Consider the following 20,429-nt stretch of genomic DNA (forward strand, 5'->3'; position numbering starts at 1 on the left):
CGCGCGCGCACACATCCCAACACAGGCACCCACACACAAATCCCGTACCCCAGCACGCACGCACACGCCAACACCACCGTCTCAGACCAAAAGGAAAACTTCCGTGTTACTTGGGGACCTCTCTGCCACTTGGTCCCTTGGCACCTGCAGTGAGGGCCAGCCCGGCCCTGGGTTGGAGGCAGGTGTCACTGCCCGCCAGGAGCTTTGGTGGATGGGTGGCAGTGAGAGCCCACGAAGCCGTTTGAGATCAAGACAGGACACGGTGAGAAGCCGGACCCGTCCCTAGAAGGGCCAGCGCCTGCGGTAACAGGCTGATGACGTCGTGTGGGTCTTGCAAAGGGCTAGGAGTAGATGGGCGAGTGTTTGGCATTTTACGGCATTGCACCTTTTAAAAATAAGACACTGCTGCTCAATTGTAGCCCGACTTCTCCCCACCACTGCTTATCTTCTCCTCTAGTTCCTGCCCCGTGATGGATTAGTACGTTTGAATATGGTCATCAAGTGTAACTTGGGCTTCTCGGACTGGGGTCAAATTCTCAAGACCTCATAACGGAAGCTTGAATTTGACTCGCGTTGAAAATACCTTTCTAAGAAGGATGGCAGCTTTTCCGATCTCCTATAGAAGCAGCTCAAATTGGAGTATGTTGTTTTTCTGCTTTAACGAAAGGATCAGTGGCAGTAGAGCCTGGATCGGGGTTTGAATCTTTGAGTTTCAGTTTTCTCATCTGCAGAATGGGGTATTACCTACCTCAAAAGAATGGAGGGAGGAGGGAGGTAGATGAAACCATGTACACACTTACTGTGCAAGTAATATTACAATAGCTGTCGCTGTGTCATCTTAGTTTTGTCATTCGATTTCTTGTATTGATGATTTTATTGATTAACCTTGCCCTCTCTTCCCTTCCTGTCTCCAAAGAACTGAAATTTTTAATAGCACTTAAATAGCAAAACTATGTGCTGGGCACTGTTTTTATTCATATCTATTACATTTAATCTTCAAGCAACCCTGTGAAGTCAGTCATATCACCCTCAGTTAGTACTGAAGAATCTGAGGCACAGAAAATATAAGTGATGAGCCCTGGTTCACACGATTACTACATATCTGGACCCAGAATTGAATTCAGGCCAGGATTTGAATGGGTCTTTGTTAATCTTTGGCTCCAAGAGTCTATAGTTTCAGTTAATTTAGTATTTTGAGGTTAATAAAATTCCATAAGACCATTTATCTGTGGCAAAGGAAATATTTTATCTAGTGCTTCTAGTTAAGGTTAGGGTTTATATGATTTTGTTGTTGTTGTTGCAGATGAAACAGAATTTCGAAACTTTATTGTTTGGCTTGAAGACCAGAAAATCAGACACTACAAGATTGAAGACAGAGGTAATTTAAGAAACATCCACAGCAGTGAATGGCCCAAGTTCTTTGAAAAGGTAATGAATTAGGAATCAAAATAGAAGTAGAGAGCTTTTCTAATTATTATATGAAGGAGAGATTCAAATTACTTTGTTCTTTTAAGATAAAAGTAATCGGTGCTAGAAGAGTTGAATTTCAAGGCTTTAGGTTTTTTCTTGTTTCTTTTGCTTTCACAGCAAATTATTTTCTCTTCCTTGCAAGCTTTCTATATTATATAGAAATCATTTTTTCTAGAAACAATGTGAAGTTTCGTGAGTAGTGGTATAGTGTACATAAGTGGTATATTCTATAAATGGGAATTACTTTGCTTTACTTACAGAACTATTCCTTATATTAAGAGAAGATATTATCAACATGTCTGAAAACTAAGACTGTCATGTTTGTGCTTATATTTAATGTAAATAGATATCCCTTGTTGTATACGCTAGAAATAGTCCTAAAAGAATCTGTCCATATATTTTGTGACTAGAGTAATTTTCCTATTGAAAAGGTATACTGAGGTGAGGTGGGCTGATGCTGCAGGAATAATGCAAGATTGCAACATGGAAAATAGTAGAAAGAAGTAAAGTTTATTATTCACCTTTCACAGATTGAGAAGGGGGCCGACACTCAGAGGCAGTTGTGGCCTCGAAGGGCCAAGAACTGGGTATATTTAAGGGCCTTTGGGGTAAAGGGGATTTGGTCTGGGGGGGTCTGGGCCAAAAGGAGTGTCCAGGGCTGTGGTCTTTGATGTTGATTGTAGCCACCTGAGACATTAGCCTCTCATGCCTTCGGGGTGGTGGGCTAGATGTGAGGAGACAAGGGGAGGGGTTTTTCCTGCAAGAGACCTGTCTGACTTTTGCAATGCACAAACTCCTTTGCAAAAAGTGGTCTATTATCATTTCTATGGCTCTGTCCTTGTCTTGCATCTGATGGAGATTTGCCAAGGGGGTGGGGTAGCCTGCCGTTGGCCTGCAGTAAAATGTAATTTTAAAATGTCTGAACGGCTCCTAAAACCTGCTTATTGGAAATTTATCTTATCTATGTCTATCTAACCTGTGTTAGATTCAAAGCGCATGTGGTGGAGTCTAAGCAAAAATGGTTATGCTGAGGCAAAAAGACTACGCTAAGCTACGTTTATTCTAAGTTTCTATAGGTACCTCCTTTCACCTATTGACTTAGTTTAATTTTAGTAACTTTTTTTAAAGTATTTATTTATTTAAATATAGATAGATTTTTTGAGTCTGGGTCTCATACTGTCACCCAGGCTAGGATGCAGTGGCATGAATCACTTTACCCCAGCTTTGACCTCCCGCGCTCAGGCTACTCATTGCCTCAGCCTCCTGAATAGCTGGGACTACAACTTTCTGTATTTCCGTTTTCTCATCAGTAAGTGGGGGTAATAGTTTTACCTCTCTTGTAGGGGGTGGCTTTGTTGTTAATGAGTGATATAGCGACATACCTGTTCTCAGACATGCCAAGCACATAGCGGGTGCTATGTGCTTATGATTGCCTCTGCTACTGCTACTGGATTATTTTCCTTTGCTTTTAAAGAAAATTTTGAGACTTTTCAGTGGGCTTCTTAAGACTTTGAAATATATTGTTAGTGTTTTATATTTGTTTATACTACTTTTTGTATCCATTCATGTGTACAAGACAATATGGAGTTTTACATATAGAAGGGTATTTGAAGAATATAAAACATTTTATACTGTCACCTAGATGTGACAGTAAAGTAGAATAACTTTAAGATAAATATATATTGGAACTTGCCTAAACGGAATTTGTCCTTTAAGTTGGTTTCTTTGAAATGGTGATGTTATCACTTAAAGCATATTTGTAACTTTTCTATTGGGATTGTTTTTAAATCATGAGTTACATCTTTTATATATCCTTAGTATTGATAATTTTTTATACTGTGAAGGTAGAGTTGCTTTTTGAATTACAACCAAATCTTGTGAGTGAAGGAATACATTTTTTGGTTAGAAAATGTGTTATAGCTAAAAGGTACTGATACATTAATTACCCCGAAAGGGTTTCCAAAAGGGAGTTGTGTTTTGGCTAATAACATTGTGCTGGAATTAGATTTTAAGCTCCTGAGAGACTCACTTGGACAACTTTCATTTGAATATTCAGCTTGTGATGTTTATTTGAAGTGCTTCGTACACCCTGCATGTATGTTACATGACTTAACTTTCTCAGTGGCATCTCCATGATACGAAGTATATGGAATATGAAAGCTGAGATTAGGTAATTTATTTGCATATCCTGTTTGTTTTTTAAAGTTACCATTTTTAATTGCTCTGTGTCTCTGAGACCTGGAATCAGAAAGTTTAGATTCTAGTCTCAGGTGTAGGTTGTGTGACCACTGGCAAGTGTCAATCTCTCTAGGCCTCGATTTTCTCATCTATAAAATGAGGAAGTTGTTCTAGATCCCAGGTGTCCTTCTTGGGATCCACAGAGGTGTAGAAGCTTCAGAAACGCATGATGGAAATATTTTGGATTTCCCTCCTTTCTCCCTTTCCCTCTGTCTCTCCCTTTCCCTTTCCCTCCCACCCATTCTTCCTTCTCTTTCTCTCCTTCCTCCCTCCCCTCCTTTCATCAGGGTCTTATTGTCACCCAGGCTAGAGTGCATTGGCACAATCATACCTCACTGCAGCCTCAAACTCCTGGGTTCAGATGATTCTTCTGCCTCAGCCTCCCAAGGAGCTGGGACTACATTCACGTACCAGTTAATTTTTTTAGTTTTTTTATTTGTAGAGACATGGTCTTGCTATGTTGCCCAGGCTGACGTTGAACTCCTGGGCCCACAAATCCTCCCACTTTGGCCTCCCAAAGTGCTGGGATTATAGGTGTGAGCTACCACACCCAGCCTGCTTTATTTTTTTTCTTATGATGGTACACTCTCTTTCTTTGGGTTATATAATTGCATCAAAAGTATAGTGATATAAATGTTTAAAAAAATTCTTAAGAGATTCAAATTGATCTTTCAACTCTACTATTCTTTTGGTTCTGTGACTTTTTGGTAATATGTAACTGTTTTTTGTTTTCCTTACAGTATCTCAGAGATGTTAACTGTCCTTTCAAGATTCAAGATCGACAAGAAGCCATTGACTGGCTTCTTGGTTTAGCTGTTAGACTTGAATATGGAGATAATGGTACGTTTTGTGGGGAATGTTTATTTTAAAGAAGGTGGGGAACAGGAAAGGGTGTGTGAAAATGTAGGAAACCCACCCGTTTGTTTTTTTGTTTTTCATTGTTATACCTTTGGTTCATTTTTATCAGGAGTAGTTAAAAGCACTTTCTATTCTTTCATTAATATTTGCATTTTTCTTTTAGAATTTGGAAATGATGCCTTCTGGAGAAGGCTAATTGATTTTTTTAGGGCTTTCAACAAGTTTTTTTTTTTTTATCTATTCAGCTTGGTTGGTAGGAACTATGCAATCCAATTTGTAATGTGCAGCTTATCAGGAGTATTTTTTAGCTCTTCCCAAATAAATTCCTATTCACATCTGGATTTATTTCTGTGTTATCGTTGCTTATGCCATTTGTTCCTTTTTTATAATCCTCCAACCTTCAGTGGTGGGCACATATGATCATGTGTACTGACAGTTGACTGTCATACACACAATTTGTAATACATATATTTCTCAGTAATAGTATGGTCTTTTTTAATGAATAAAAAAAGCTTGTGTGTGAAGTGTACATTTTTTAATATTGAAAAAGAAATTAACATATAATTGAAAGGTAAATGGTATAAAAGTCTAAACTAGAAAAGTTTAATTTATTAAAATTCAGAATTGCAAGAAAAAAGACTTGAAAATGGGTCAAAGTAATAATATTGTCACTTATCAGCAGGAGGTGCTAATGTTCTTTTGTGGTTTTACATTAGTATGTTGCCTTTTTTATTTTTAAATAACTTATTTTGAATCTGCTGAAACTTTAAATTTGTTGAAACCATTCTGAATTTTTATTATTTGTGCTTTACCATTTTTATTTCTATTTTTTTGTAGAGGAGGGTTCTTGTTTTATTGTCCAGGCTGGTCTTAAACTCCTGGCCTCAAGTGATCCTTCCACCTCAGCCTCCCAAAGTGCTGGGATTACAAGCATGAGCTACTGTGCTGGACCATGCTTTACCTTTTTTTAAAAAAGCCTTTTGCTAGCTTGTTGATTATGGCGATTAATATCTGACTTAACTTTTTTTATTTTCCTTTTTTGATGTAATTTTAGATTTATAGAAAAATGTAGTAGAAAGAATTTTCATTTGCCTAGATTCTACAAATTTAACATTTTACTTATCATTTTTTTCTAAACCACTTTGTGTTAAGTTGTAGATGATTCTCTTTTACCCTTAAATACTTTAATAATGTGCATTTCCTAAAGAACATCTTTGTCTACATAACCACAGTACATGAATCAAAATCAGGAAATTAACTTTGATACAATGCTATCATCTGTAGATGCTTTCATATTTCATCAACTCCTCACCCTCCCTCCCCCCTCAAAAAAAAAAAAAAAAAAAAAAACAAAAACCTGCCGGGCTTGGTGGCTCAGCCTGTAATCCCACGCTTTTAGGAGGCTGAGGTGAGTGGATTGCCTGAGCCCGCGGGTTTGAGACCCGCCTGGGCAGCGAGACCTCATCTCTACAATAAATTAAAAAAAAAAATCAGCCGGGCGTGGTAGCACGCGCCTGTAATTCCGGCTACTTGGAAGGCTGAGGCAGAAGGATCGCTGGAGCCCAGCAGGTCGAGGCTGCCATGGCGGGGAGTGGCCACTGCACTCCAGTCTGGGTGACAGAGTGAGACTCCAACTCAAAAAAAAAAACAAACAAAAAAACAAAACAAAAAAAACCCCAAAACAATCCTGGACTATGCATTGCATTTAGTTGTTATGCCTCTTTAGTATCCTAAAATTGGGTACAATTTCTGTCTTTATTTGTGCTTCATGACATTGATGTTTATGTTATAGAATGTACCTCAGCCAGGGTTTGTATGATGTTTCCTCATGATTAGATTCAGGATTTATAGTTTTGTTAGGAATAACACAAGTGATGTGTTCTTTCTGGTGCCCCATACAGAAGGTATGTGATAGTGGTGTGTCCTTTTGCTAGTTATGTTAACTCCGATCACTTGGGTAAAGTTTCTCTACTTAAAGTTACAGTTTTCCCCCTTTGTAATAAATGCATATCTTGGGGATAGGTGCTTTGAGACTATGTCGGTATGCTTTTGCTCCTAAAAATTTTCCCTACTAGTTCCCTACTAGCCTAAGTCAATTATTACGTGTTGGTGATTACCAAGAGGTGTTTTTCTAATTCCATCATTCTTTCTGCATTTATTTGTTGGCTTCTATAAGAAGCTTTCCTATCTTGCCAGTTTGTTTTAAATCAGTACAGATACGTGGAATCTTCTTTTAACTCACTGGATCATACTTTTTTTTTGTCTTTGCATATTTTGATATTTATACAAGTCCGCATCTGGCCAGTGGGAGCCCCTTTAAGCAACTCCTGCCTGACTTAAATTTTGATGCTCTTATTTTTTTCATTTTGTTTCACTGTCAAATCATATAAGCACTATAGCATAAGTTGCCATTTGAGCATAGTGAATTAAGTGGGGTTTTTTTTCCGTGAATTCTCTTTAAATATTAAATATTTTTCAAGTGAAAGTAATAAAATTTACCTTTGGAATTCTGAATTTTAAGTTTCCCTGAAATGAGTTTTAGGTTTGTATACAAGGTGGGGACTTAAAAAAAATGGAATTTATTTATAAGAAATTGCATTTATTCTTACATGTTTAAACATCAGTCACCTTCAAAGTACTTGATGTAATACACCTATCGAGATGCTTTTTCCACTGCCAAAAGTTTTTGAACTCGTCGATTTTGATGGCTTTTAGTGCTTCTGCTGTTTTTTGTTTCACCTCTTCCACATTTCATCAAGGGAAACAAAAAAAATTGCTGGGGTAAGATCGGGTAAATAGGGAGGGTGGGCATGGGGCTCATGCCAGTTTTGGTCAAAAGCTATTGCACATTCAGCATGATGTGGGCAGGTGTGCTCGTAAATCACACATTAACTGAAACTGAACACCTTCACTCACAACAGCACTAGCTGGTTCGCTGATGCCTATGGGTTTTCAGAATACTTACCTAGTGGGGGAAACCTGTACTACAAGGGACCTGACCACCAAAAGATAATTGAAGTTTTTTTGGGTCCCCCTCATATGATAGTATGAAGGTTTTGTTTTTAAACTTTTAAAGTTTTTAAGTTTTTGTTTTTAAGCAATGTTTTTGTATTCCATACACAGCATTCAAAAGATGATTTGGAGGAAAAAACTTCTTAGCCAGTTAATATGTAAATCTTATGTATTTACCCTCCTTCCATTCTTCTACTTCAAGTTTCAGAGGGAGCTATCAAAGTAGACTTTTTCCCTTCTAAAGTTTAGATGTTTGAAATGATTACCTTTGGAAATGTGAATGAAAAGATATCTGTGTCAAGTATTCCAGAAATCATCTTGGCTTAATAAAAAAATACACTTTTCTATAGCAACAATTAATTGTGATTGGGTGAGTTATTTTACGTTTATACTGATTGAGCATTCCTAATCCAAAAATCTTAAATCCTAAATGCAGCAAAATCTGAATTTTTTGAGCCCTGACATGAGGACACAAGTAGAAAATTCCACACATAAATACTTAACACAAACTTTGTTTCATGCACAAAATTATTAAAAATATTGTATAAAATTACCTTCAGGCTATGTGTATAAGGTATATATGAAACATAAATGAATTGTGTGTTTAGACTTGGGCCCCATCCCCAGGATCTCACACTATGTATATGCAAATAATCCAAAATCTGAAACACTTCTGTTCCCAGGCATTTCCTATAAGGGCTGTTCAACTTGTAGTGACTTTGGCTTGGTTAAATTCAGTAAAGCAGCAGTGTTTATTTTACCTTAAGTTGTGATTCTTCAAACTATATTTTTACCTCTTTTTTATAGCTGAAAAATACAAGGACCTAGTACCTGATAATTCAAAAAATGCTGACAATGCAACTAAAAATGCGGAACCATTGATCAATCTGGATGGTGAGTATATAAATGCATAAAACTGATCCATCAGCAGTTTTGTTTCTTATATACTTTTTAATTTTTAGAATGAAGTCCAGGCTTACTTCTTTTGATTAAGTTAAGAGGGATCCATTCAGACAGCATTTATGTTGACATCTTATTTTCTATTTTTTTAAAATCTCAGTTGCAGTGTGCTTTCTCCCTCCCCTTGCATTTGAATATCTGAATGTTAAAGTTACTTTCTTTGATTTGCACCTAGTATTTGGGGTTTCAATTTGTATTTAATCATGAGGGTCATTGTTTGCCTTTCTAAATGTATGAATTTTTTTTTTGAGTTGGAATCTCACTCTCACCAGACGAGTGCAGTGGCACACTCCACGGCTACTGCAGCCTCTACCTGCTGGGCTCAGGCGATCCTTCCACCTCAGCCTTCCGAGTAGCTGAAACTATAAGGCGCACGCTACCACACCCAGCTAAGTTTTTGATTTATTGTAGAGACAGGGTCCCACCAAGTTGCCCAGGCTGGTCTCAAACCCCTGGCCTCAGGCAGTCCTTCAGCCTCGGCCTCCCAAAGTGCTGGGATTACAGTCTTGAGCCACTGTGTTCAGCTGAACTTTTTTTTAATCCAATAACTCTGTGAGACAAGTGGTGAAATTTCTCATTATTTTGAGTCCCAGAGGTCTTTTAGTAATTTTTTCCCTTTTTAAAAATATGAAGATCATAATTACTTAGATTATATGTTAAGTATCCTTTTCCTGACTAATTCATCGTGACCTGTAATATAGATGTTATCCTTTTGAATTAATAAGCTTCTTGGACACCCCAGAGCCACTGCAGAGAGAAAAGGTTTTGGGAAAACTGTCCATTGACAGGATCTGTGTATTAAAATTAATGGCCTTGGGAAGAAATGTTAATTAAAAGTGCTACATAAATGAGCCTTGCAAAAGTTACAGGACAAACCTAATGTGAGTTAAATTAGTCATTTATGGGATTGTTCAATTTGGCTGATGAAATAGATACTCCTTGACTTATGATAGGATTACATCCCAGAGTCTAAAATACTGTAAGTCGAAAATGCATTTAATAGCCCAATAAACCCATCACAAAGCTGGGAAATTGTAAGTGGAGCTATTGTAAGTCCAGATGCTCCCCATCTTACCATGGGGTTACATCCCAATAAGTCCAACTATCCTAAGTCCAGGTACTTTATGTATAGAGATGGGAAAACCATTTATCAGTTTACCTCATTGTTGATATTCTATTGCTTTGTTTTTTTTCATCAGCAGCAGTTTAAAAACTTAGTGATTTGTTGTTAGTAGAAAATTAAAAATATTTTTTGTAAGTTTATGTATTCACAAATATTCCTGTGGTTATGTTTGCAGAGCTATAATTTTGTTTGTTCATTTTTAATCTTTTATAGTAAATAATCCTGATTTTAAGGCTGGTGTGATGGCTTTGGCTAACCTCCTTCAGATCCAGCGTCATGATGATTACCTGGTAATGCTTAAGGTCAGTTTTACATTCTAAGTATTAATTATTGGCATTTACTTGAATGGTCAAATGACTAAAATACAGTAGAGGATTGTAAGATGTAAAGCAGATTTCATGATTTTATATGTTTTAGATTGTCTACTGTGGGCCTGCCACTGTGCTAAATCCTTTCCAAAGGTGATCTCCTTCTATCTTCTCAAAAATCCTAGAGGTGGTTGCTAGTATCCTTCACATGTATATAAAGAAACTTAGATTCAAAGAGGAGAAATAAAGAGACACGAAAAGTGGGGGAGCCAGGATTTTAAGCATTCTGACCCTGCAGTCCATTCTTTTTCCTACATTACTTTACTTCTGTTTAATCAGTCCTTTTACAGATCCATGGTCTATTCATTAAGATAGTGGAAAATGCCAAGTCATTAATGGTGTATTTGGTCAAAAATCTCTACCCCCAAAGTTTCTTTGAGAAATGAATGTTTTTCTCTACTGAGCATCCCATCCTAGATAGGCCACTCAGTTCATTCCTCTATTACTTCACAACCCAGTAATCTGGAAGAGGTTTCTTATTTCTGAGAGAAAAGTATATTTATACCAAACTATGTATTGCTAGTGATTGTGAAAATACAGTGTGGAGTGGTACTTAAGCTATCAGACTTGGAAATTACTCTAGAAATTATTATTAATTTTATAAGAGACCAAAAGCTTTTGACTAGACCTTGTACATGTAAATTACTTTAAACTACTTTGTAATTAATTGAATAGATTTCACTCTACCTAGAAAAAAGTAAACCATAATGTATCTTATTTAGAATTGTATGTATTAAATGTCAATTTTGACATGAGAAAGACTACCCTATTCCTAACTTAGTATAATCTTCTACACTGAATCTGAATACTAACTTGGGTTTTCTCAACCCTGATTGGATGTCAAAAGACCAAAAGTTGTTTTTAGTGAAACTTAGCTATTTCAAAGGCTTGTTCTTTACTCAATTATGTAAATTGCTTTGGAACAATTCTACAGTGGCGATGTCAACTTTAATCATAAAAAGGAGAAACACAATGCATATATGGGGTGCTTTTGTTAGACTTTGAAAGCCCAATGGATTGAAGTATAAATCAGTGGAAATAAAAACCTTTATAAAATTCTAGACCTAGCTGCATATCTGTCCGCTTTGAGTTATTTTAAGAGGTATTCAACTGAGTGTGGTGGCTCAAACCTGTAATCCCAGGATTTTGGGAGGCTGAGGTGGGAGGAATTGCCTGAGCCCACAGGTTTGAAACCAGCCTGGGCAACTTGGCAAGACCTCATCTCTACAATAAATCAAAAATCTAACCTGGTGTACAGCACACGCCTGTAGTTCCAGTTACTTGGAAGGCTGAGGCGGAAGGGTTGCCTGAGCCCAGCGGATTGACAGCCGTGAGTGTGCCACTGCACTCCAGCCTGGGCGACGGAGTGAAACTCCCAACTCAAAAAAAAAGAGATATTCAAACAATACATGATAATGTAGAATATCTTCATAGGTTTGCTAAGTATGAGAATCAATATATTAACCCTTCGGTAACCTGATTGCTTTATACATTTGCGGTCACTGCTCAACATTGTTTTAATTATCTTTTTCAATTATAACATTTTGTTTTTTATTAAAAATAACTTTTAAGTTTTCTTTTGAGTTGTAATTTCATCCCCCTAATTAAAATTCCATTAGGAAATACTGTTTTTAAAGTGTATATACATGCCTGTGTGCCTGCCACAGTGAAATACCTTGGTGGTTAAAATAAATCACTAACAATTTGTCCTTTGAAAAGTCTGAAACACTTTACTATAATTTAGTGAAAAAAGCAAAGTATGACTGTGTATGATATGCTGTCCATTGAAGTGGTCTGTGTATTAAAATTACTGGCCTTGGGAAGAAATGTTATTTAAAAGTGCTACATAGATGAGCACTGTGTCAAAGATTGTGTGTTCATGTGTGCATAATTTGTAATTTAATAATTTAATTAAATAGTTTTAATTTAATAGTTTTGTAAGGCTACATTTAATAGTAATTTAATAGTTTTGTAAGGCTACATTTAATAGTAATTTAATAGTTTTGTAAGGCTTGTAATTTAATAGTTTTGTAAGGCTACATAAGAATCTGTATTAATGATGGGTAGGTTTAAGGGTAGGAAGGAGACCTACTTATTACTGTATCCTTCGGAATTTTTTTTTTAACCAGGTACAGGTATTAACTACTCAAAAAATGTTAATTGTTAATAACAAGCACCGTTCCTTATTAAATATTAAAATTGTGAAAACCTTCATTATGTTTTTTTTTTTTTAGTTTATTGGGGAGCTTATTAATGAACTAGGAATTCTAACTTTATCAAACTGAGCATCCTTATTCTCTAGGCCAAGAGAAGAAAGGATGACAAACAGCCTATAAAAAGTAAAAATAAATATTTTTTGATTTCTTAGGCAATTCGCATTTTGGTTCAGGAGCGCTTGACACAGGATGCAGTTGCTAAAGCAAATCAAACAAAAGAGGTATGTCTTTATAAATTAATAAAAATTTCTTCTGGTATTACAGTTAGCTTAAATTTTGCGTGTATCTGTTTAAGATATCCATTCTATGTTACAATTGCCCAGAGAAGGGATAGCTTACTTCAGTGCAGTTGAATTTGATTAAGCATATTGAGTGAATTCAGTTGCTGGGGACCATTTTTGAGTGGAAAATGAACATGTTTCTCTCACTTAATCCCTTAGAAGAGCTACCAGTAGCTGTTTGAAGTATGTTTAAAAGGACTTACCTTATGAGATTTATTGGATTATTTTGACTATGCTGGAAAAGAAATGACACATCTCTTTGTTACCAATTGGTTTTCCTTTTTAACTTAAATTGTATCTTTGTTCTTTTGTTTCTTCAGAACAAATTCTCATTTTGTTCAATTTCTTGGCATAAAACATGAGGAAGTAATTTGGCTAAAGTCGCCTAGTCAAAAGGGGTCAAACTCGGGCAGTCTGATTCGAGAACCTGTGCTCTTGTGGTGGGTAGGGACAAGGGTTTGTGTGTAGAGGGCTGCATGAGCTTGTTGATCTGCCCAGGTGAAGTGGGAGAGAGCACTGTTGAAGTGTAAGGTTTAGGGTCCAGGTGACTGAAATAGTATTATCTTTCAGTCCCACTTTATAGGCTAAGAAACTTATCCACCATGACCACCTTCCCCTTGAAAATAAAACAAGAGGATGTCTGGGATATTTTGAGATTGCAGATATAATCTCAATATCTGTAAAGCTCGTTGACTGTGAGGGCAGTGGTGAGCATGTCATCGGGGTTAGCAGCAGTAGTTGATAGTGTCTGGTGATGCCTCCCTCCTGCTGCGGAGATGCTGCAGTGAGTGCCTCAGGCACAGCCACGATTCTGGACTCTGGTCTCTTCCTTCTCCAACCTTCCCCCCTCCTAATCTCCCAGTGACTTGTCCTCTGATGCCAGGGCAATGTCTCTGAAAAACTCTTAGTTTTCTTTTAAAGGTTCTTATTGGCTTATTAATTCTATATGAAACAAGCCACTGGAAATTGGATTAAAGATCAGCTTATTTCACCCACACTAGAACAGACTGTAAATTGTTCTGGCATAATAAAATAATTCATTTAGCAAAGCTATGCCATTGGCTTGGAAGGCAGTACAAATAAGGCCTAGTCAAATCTGTTTGCTCTTATTTGCAAAGTAAAATTTAGTTTTATTTTCAGTGTTCCAACTCTTAATTTTAGTGTCATCTTAAAGGACACCAGCCTATAATTATTTAATGAGTTCTTACAGTTTAGTGTACTTGTTTGTAACCATTCATAACTAATATTGGAGGCATGTGGTAGTTTTCAGGGGTAGCTATTCCTGTGGTCTCCTGGCAGACAAGGGGGAAGATGGAGCCTCGAGTCCCAGGTGGACGTATGAAGCCACTAGTGAAATTCTACTTTCATTTTGTTCACTGTACTTTCATAACCATTAGTTTCTTCACTTATATAACTTATTAGCTATTTTAAAGCAGGTGGCATCTAAGTACATTTACATTGATAGATCAGGCAAAAACTGAGTAGTGACTAAACCATTTGAGTCAATTATAACATTGAAAGTATGGGAAGTGGTTGTTTTCTTTTTAATTGGTAATGATTTTATACAGTGTAATCAGGAGGAACTCCAGACTGTCTGTCCTCATTTTTATTTGATAGTCGTCAATGTCTGTACCGTTTGGCATCATCGTCACCATCTTTGGTTAGCTAAATGGTGTAGGTTTCCTTCATTTTATTACACTGTTTCCCAGTAACTTCAGGTAAGCTATTGAAAGTTAAATTATACATACATCGTCTTAGTTAAATATCACGCTGGCTGAAAAAACAGTTGTGTATATTTTAGACAGGTTTGTGGAGACAATGTGCTCAGAAATAAATGGACTTCAGTGAATTACTTTACTTGAGGAAGGTGGTAGTATCAAGTAGTCCTGTTTTGTTGGTTTTTTTTGCTCTGAACACTGTCTCACTGTGGCTCAAGTGACACCGGAGCCTCCCTGCATAGCCCTCCTTCCCTAGCAGCAGTGGTAGGGCACTGCCGCAGTCAGGATACATTGTTTTATAGCCTGTTCTAGAAGACTGGAGGGGCTTCTATAGCATAGAGCTTGCTGGGACATTGAAAGGTAATTTTTTTTTTCTGGCTGGTTGTAATAGGGAAAAACTTGCTCATTGTGAGGCTGTTTTTAACAGAAAATTCGTAGTTTCCTTTACCCCGAAGCTAAGAGTTATTAAAATAACAGAATAGTTATTAGCTGCTTTTTACAGTTAAAAATGTTATTCTCGACTACAGTCTCATTTTGTCTTTTTTTTTTTTTAAGGGCATGCCTGTTGCTTTAGACAAACATATTCTTGGTTTTGACACAGGAGGTAAGTGTTTTTGATTAAAATATTTTTAGAGACTTGGTGAATACTTAGGAAATGGGTAAATGGTCTTAAGTGTATAAATTATATATTGATATAGTGTTCTTTTCTTATAAAACAGACGCAGTTCTTAATGAAGCTGCTCAGATTCTGCGATTGCTGCACATAGAAGAGCTCAGAGAGCTGCAGACAAAAATTAATGAAGCCATAGTAGCTGTTCAGGCAATTATTGCTGATCCAAAGACAGACCACAGACTGGGGAAAGTTGGAAGATGAACACTTCTGGATTTCAGCTTCTTACCTACTTAGCACAGTTTGGGAACCATGTACACTTTTGGCATGTGTTTGGAAATCAAATGTCACATTTTCAAGGGAAGAATCCCAGAAAATTGACCTTGTTGTAGAGATTCACCACCATTACTTTTTTCCTTAATAAAGTTTGGGAAAGTGGAATTTTTTTTTTTTAATCTATACTATATGTTTGCATAACCAGCTTACTCCTTTGTGGTTAAGGTACATGCCAACCCTCATCTTTGTTATAGAGACAATATAGATCCTTAAGTCTTAGGAAAACTTAAAATATTTTATTGGAGTAATCTAGAAAATTTGAGGACTGTTGTATCTTTGGTATTTATAAATGTGGTACTTCTATAGAGGCACTTACAGGATCAGAAAATACAAATGGAATCATTCTAGCACCTTCTGATATAAATAGAAATGCACTGATGTAGAGGTAAAAAAAAAAGTCAGAACTTGTTGGGAAACTATAAATAATTAGTCCTTTCCCATCAGTTCTGCTTTGTGTGGTGATCTTTAGGATTGTATTTTTATATAGATCATATGTACTTTAATTTCTTGGAGAGAGAATCCCTAGCAAAAAAAAAATCAGATTTAGAGTCTTAAACTCTAACTGGTTTTTAGCTGAACTAATTTGACCTTTTAAATACGATATAAATGTTTACAAAAGGTTGCTTAAATAAGCAACAATTAAAGTTGTTACCTTTTTTAAAATTTGCAACCACCTTCATTTTTAAAAATACAGTAGTAAAAATTGAGGTATAAACTTTTCACAAAAATATACTTAGTCTTTTTGCACTAAGAATGTTCATCTGTGTGTCCAGGAACTTCTTATGGCCAATTCCTTTTGCGCTTTCTTTGCCTTTGTTTGCAGTAAATGTGCTTTAGGGTCCAGGTTCTGATTGCAAACTCCAAGTCCTCCTTTACATTGCTGTATTTACTTTCTTCCTGTGAGGGAATAGTGGGGGTGGAGAAGGGGTGGTGGGTGACTATTCTGTAACCAAGCTGAAACAGTAAGTCTTTCACTTTGTGTATATATAGGTAAGCCAAGTAGAAATGACTGGCCTCTCCCATGTATTGGTCACTAACATTTCCAGCTCATGGTAGCTCTCACTTGTGAAGAGGGCAGTGGTGGCAGTGTCAGAGAGCAGGAGGGCCAAGGTAATCAATTAGCACATCTCTTTACCCGAATCTGGTGAAGCATGTTTGTTTACCTGCTGGGCAGTAGGGGTAGACTGCAGTTATCCCGTAGAGATGAGATCGCTGCTCTGGGAGGTACTCATCAGTAAACTGGCCACTGTCTTTATTTACTGAGATAACACCATCCCTAGTAACAAAGGAAAAGTGAGTTCTCGGAGAGTCTGTCACCAGTTAAGATAGGAGAGGTTAGATACAGAAAGTCCCTTTCAATAGCAAAAAACCTCTGCCAGCTTTCTTCCAGGGATGCTGCTGAAGCCACGCTGAAATCTGAGAACCACTGGTCTAAATCAGTTGTTCTCAACCCTGGCTGCAGGTTAGAATCACATGACAATCTATTAAAATACTGACACCTGAGTCTCATTCCAGACCAATTAAATCCCAAGAATTGAAGGGGATGAGGTAGAGGGATTAGGCTTTTTTTTTTTTAACATTTCGCAATTCCTCATTTGAGAATTAGTCTAATATTTTTCCGTCTCCCAGATAGATAACTAATATGCTTACGATGTTGGTTTTTTAAAAAATCAGTTTAAACTCTATACCTAGTATATTTTTCATGGTATCACTTAAGGGTAGTCTCTTATTTGAAGAACGGATTTAGATGAATGTGCTTCCCTTTTAGATAGTCATTGCCAAATAACTGCCACTTTTAAGTTACATGTGAGCAATACCATTAAATGGGTGAAGTAAAAAGATGACATCAAAACCTGCAACACTTGAAGGAGGTCATCTGCTAATGGGATCATGAAATGAGCTTCGGCAGCAGACTCAATCACTAGTTACTTGCTGACTTTTGGTGAAACAAGCACTATGTCCTTCAGGACAGTGTGCCTTTTCAGGCTTGTCCAGACTCGGGCTTACCTCCTCCAGTCTGTGTGGTAGAAGTGGTCTGCATAGCTAACAATGCTGAAGGGGTAGTTGAGGTTGTTTTGAATGACACGCCGTCCACTTCCATCAGGCAGTGTGCACTCCAGCTTTTTGGTTCCTTTTAAAACATAAAGGGGGAGAATGAGATCCTTTCTCACCATGGAGAATAAAAGAAGCTGCTTGACCAAGGTGGCAGATTACATCTCCGAACAATATCTGACGTTCCCTGCAGTTATACAGATGAGCAACTGTAAAGTTCCCTGCTGTTACTAGTCTCTGGTTAATAGAGAATTTTTCAATCACTTTTCAGAAGGAAAGATTGCATTTACTGGAATTCGGCAAAGTTTCTTCCAAAGTAGTGCATCAGAGATAGGTATTTTCATAACTTTGTAACTTCAAGCCCTAGCTTACAGATTATTGTAACATAAGATCTGGTTAAATACACGCCCTTTGTAAGCAGCATGTATAATGGCTGTGACAACCTTTTCACCAAAATCCTTAAATATTTTTTAAAAAATGTATTTCCCAGGAGGAGGAAAAAAGCAACCAAAATATTAGCATGGCTCTATTTTTCTATGTAAATGAATCAGTCTGTAAATTTTTACAATAGCTAAACAATTGAAGAATTTTCAAAGTTTTGCATTTCTCCTGGAGCCCTGATGAATTTGAAGTACTAACATGTAACTTGTTTTGAAAACGGTTGTAAAAGTGATCCATCTTGCATTATAGCCCCTTTTATTAGATTATAAATTCTTCAAGAATTTCATATTTTTTAGTGTAGAACTCCCAGACACCTAGCATCTTTTCAACTGTACAAAGGAAAAGCACTCAACAGAAATAACTCGGGTGTTAGCACCCAAATTTATTACTAAGGGAAGCCACCCTGCTAAAACACTTTTCAAATGTCCTCAGCTGAACAACATACTGTTAGAGTAACAGATGTTTAAAGATAGTTATAATGCTCTCCGCCCTCCCCCCCAAAATAGCTTCTATTATCTAAATTTGTCAATTCAACGGCTAATTTTTTTTTTTGAGTCAGAGTATCACTCTGTCACAAAGTGGCACACTCATGGCCACCACAGCATTGACCTGCTGGGCTCAGGTGATCCTTCCGCCTCAGCCTTCCAAGTAGCTGAAGCTATAGGCACATACCACCACATCAGACCAATTTTTTTCATTTATTGTGGAGACAAGTTCTTGCCATGTTGCCCAGGTTGGTCTTGAACCCCTGGGCTCAGACAATCCTCTTGCCTCTGCCTCCCAAAGTACTGGGATTAAAGACAAGAGCCACACCTGCTCTTAATATTTCTTTTTAACTCTTAAAAAAAGTATGAGGTCAGGCAAGCAGTACAGATTTACTGCCTGATTCAGCCTTTCTATCCAAGCCTCAGTAAGTTCATAATAAGAATCACTTTAAAATAGTTTTTTTTTTTTTTTTAAATCATATTCTGGATTTAATCATAGGCTGGAGTGCTGGCATGATCATGATGATCACTGCTCATGGCAGTCTCAATCTTTTTGGCTCTGGTGGAAACCTCAGCATCCTGAGTAACTGGCACTACAGACATGCTGCCTCGCCTGGCTTTTTTTTTTTTTGGTAGAGATGAGATCACACTGTGTTACCCACACTGGTCTCAAACTCCTGGGCTCAAGCAGCCGCCGGCCTCGGCCTCCCAAAGTGCTGGGATGACAGGCATCAGCCACTGTGCCTGGCCCAAGAATCATTTTTAAATAGTCTTTAAAAATCTACAGACCCGGCTGGACACGGTGGCTCAAGCCTGTAATCCCAGCGCTTGGGGAGGCCGAAGTGAGAGGATCGCCTGAGCCCATGGGTTCAAGAACAACCTAGGCAGCTTGGCAAGATCTCATCTCTACAATAAATCAAAAAACTAGCCAGGCAGGCTAGCACAAGTCTGTAGTTCTGGCTACTTGGAAGGATAAGGCAGAAGGACTGCCTAAGCCCAGCAGGTCGACGCTGGGGTGGCCGGGAGCACACCACTGCACTCTAGCCTGGACGATGGAGTGAGAGACTCCAACTCAGAAAAAAAGTCTACAGACCCAACAAAGGAATATGTACTATATTCTTATAAACGTATTTAAATCAAAAGATCTACATGATGGGATCGGGCTTTGTAGTAAAATCCCTTACAGTGCCCACACCCACTGGAATGAAGGGTTATCTATTGCATTCCTATAGTAGGATTACCTGCATCTGCCCAGCAGAGCAGTTTGGAGAAGAGGTCAAAGGTTAAGCCATTGGGTAATCCAATGTCTTTGTTGATCAGAATTCTTCTGTTTTCTCCATCTAAAGAAGATGTTTCAATTTTAGGAGCTTCTCTATTCCAGTCAGTCCAGTACAAGTTGCTGTAGATGAATTAAAAATCAAGATTGTAAAAGAGTAGCTTTGCAGCCTGTGGTAGGCAGCCTCTAAGACATCCCCCAGGGGTCCTCTACCCCCCGCCAGGCTTAAGCAATTCCCTTGAGTGAGGGGCTGGTTTTAGTATCTTGCTCCTTGTGAGTCGAGTATGGCAGAAGGGATGAGGAATCACTTCCAATATTGGGTTTCAAAAAAGTGTGGCTTCTGCCTTGGTGCCCTCTCTTGCTCCCACTGAGGGAAGCGAGATGCCATGTTGCAAGCTACCCTATAGAGAGAACCACGTGTCAAGGAACTGATGTCTCTAGCCAATAGCCAGCAAGGACATGAGGCCTGCCAACAGCCCACGTGAATATGCTTGGACATGGGTTCCCCCCCCCCCAAGCTTTGATATCACTGCACCTTGACCAATCCCTGGTTGCAGCACTGAGACTCCATGCCAGAGGCACTCAGTTAAAGCACATCCAGACCAGCCAGATTCCTGACTCACAAACTGAGAGGCAATAAATGTTTGTGGTCAAACTGCTAGGGTTTGGGACAATGTATTAACATTACACAGCAACAGATAACTAATACACCACCATATTCCACTTCTATCTGGCAAGTATATTAGAATATGTGGAAGAAGGCATTATTGTCTAAGTTCCTATCAGAATCCTTGTCTCTGGACACCCCTAACTCAACTGCCCAGAAACCCTTACTTCTTGAAACCTTGAATTGGATCTTGGGCTTAGACTCCAAAAAGCACAGTTGTTTGTTAAAAATGGCCTAACTAGCCGGGCTCGGTGGCTCAGCCTGTAATTCCATGCTTTGGGAGGCTGAGGTGAGTGGATTGCCTGAGCCTGTGGGTTC

At 37.9% G+C, this 20,429-nt stretch overlaps 2 protein-coding genes across 2 annotated transcripts in view; one reads left to right on the forward strand and one right to left on the reverse strand.

Annotated features, from left to right (window-relative positions):
- The first annotated feature begins 581 nt into the window (after positions 1-581).
- On the forward strand, positions 582-15,295 carry CUNH14orf166 (chromosome unknown C14orf166 homolog). Its single transcript, XM_008070513.2, has 8 exons — positions 582-639; positions 1,304-1,428; positions 4,449-4,548; positions 8,386-8,472; positions 9,875-9,963; positions 12,398-12,466; positions 14,800-14,848; positions 14,964-15,295. Exons 1-8 carry the CDS (start codon positions 597-599, stop codon positions 15,116-15,118), a joined length of 717 nt encoding a protein of 238 aa, XP_008068704.1. The 5' UTR covers positions 582-596; the 3' UTR covers positions 15,119-15,295.
- Positions 15,296-15,412: 117 nt separating this feature from the next.
- The window catches only part of NID2 (nidogen 2), a 73,132-nt gene continuing 68,115 nt past the window's right edge, over positions 15,413-20,429 (reverse strand). The window contains exons 19-22 of the mRNA XM_021718796.1: positions 19,410-19,567; positions 17,198-17,321; positions 16,354-16,466; positions 15,413-16,087 (exon numbers count right to left, since the gene is read on the reverse strand). Of these exons, the coding sequence (XP_021574471.1) occupies positions 16,077-16,087; positions 16,354-16,466; positions 17,198-17,321; positions 19,410-19,567 (406 nt within the window). The 3' untranslated portion in view covers positions 15,413-16,076. The remainder of the gene's footprint in view (positions 16,088-16,353; positions 16,467-17,197; positions 17,322-19,409; positions 19,568-20,429) is intronic.

The sequence above is a fragment of the Carlito syrichta genome, unplaced genomic scaffold (genome assembly GCF_000164805.1).
Source record: "Carlito syrichta isolate Samal-C Ts95f unplaced genomic scaffold, Tarsius_syrichta-2.0.1 Scaffold313468, whole genome shotgun sequence".
In the NCBI taxonomy this organism is placed as follows: domain Eukaryota; kingdom Metazoa; phylum Chordata; class Mammalia; order Primates; family Tarsiidae; genus Carlito; species Carlito syrichta.

Excerpts from the sequence above, each read along its gene's own strand:
- CUNH14orf166 (XM_008070513.2), top strand. The coding sequence starts at position 597 with ATGGCAGCTTTTCCGATCTCCTATAGAAGCAGCTCAAATTGGA. Across the intron at positions 640-1,303 it reads TAGAAGCAGCTCAAATTGGA|ATGAAACAGAATTTCGAAAC; the intron begins GTATGTTGTTTT and ends TTGTTGTTGCAG. Across the intron at positions 8,473-9,874 it reads ACCATTGATCAATCTGGATG|TAAATAATCCTGATTTTAAG; the intron begins GTGAGTATATAA and ends AATCTTTTATAG.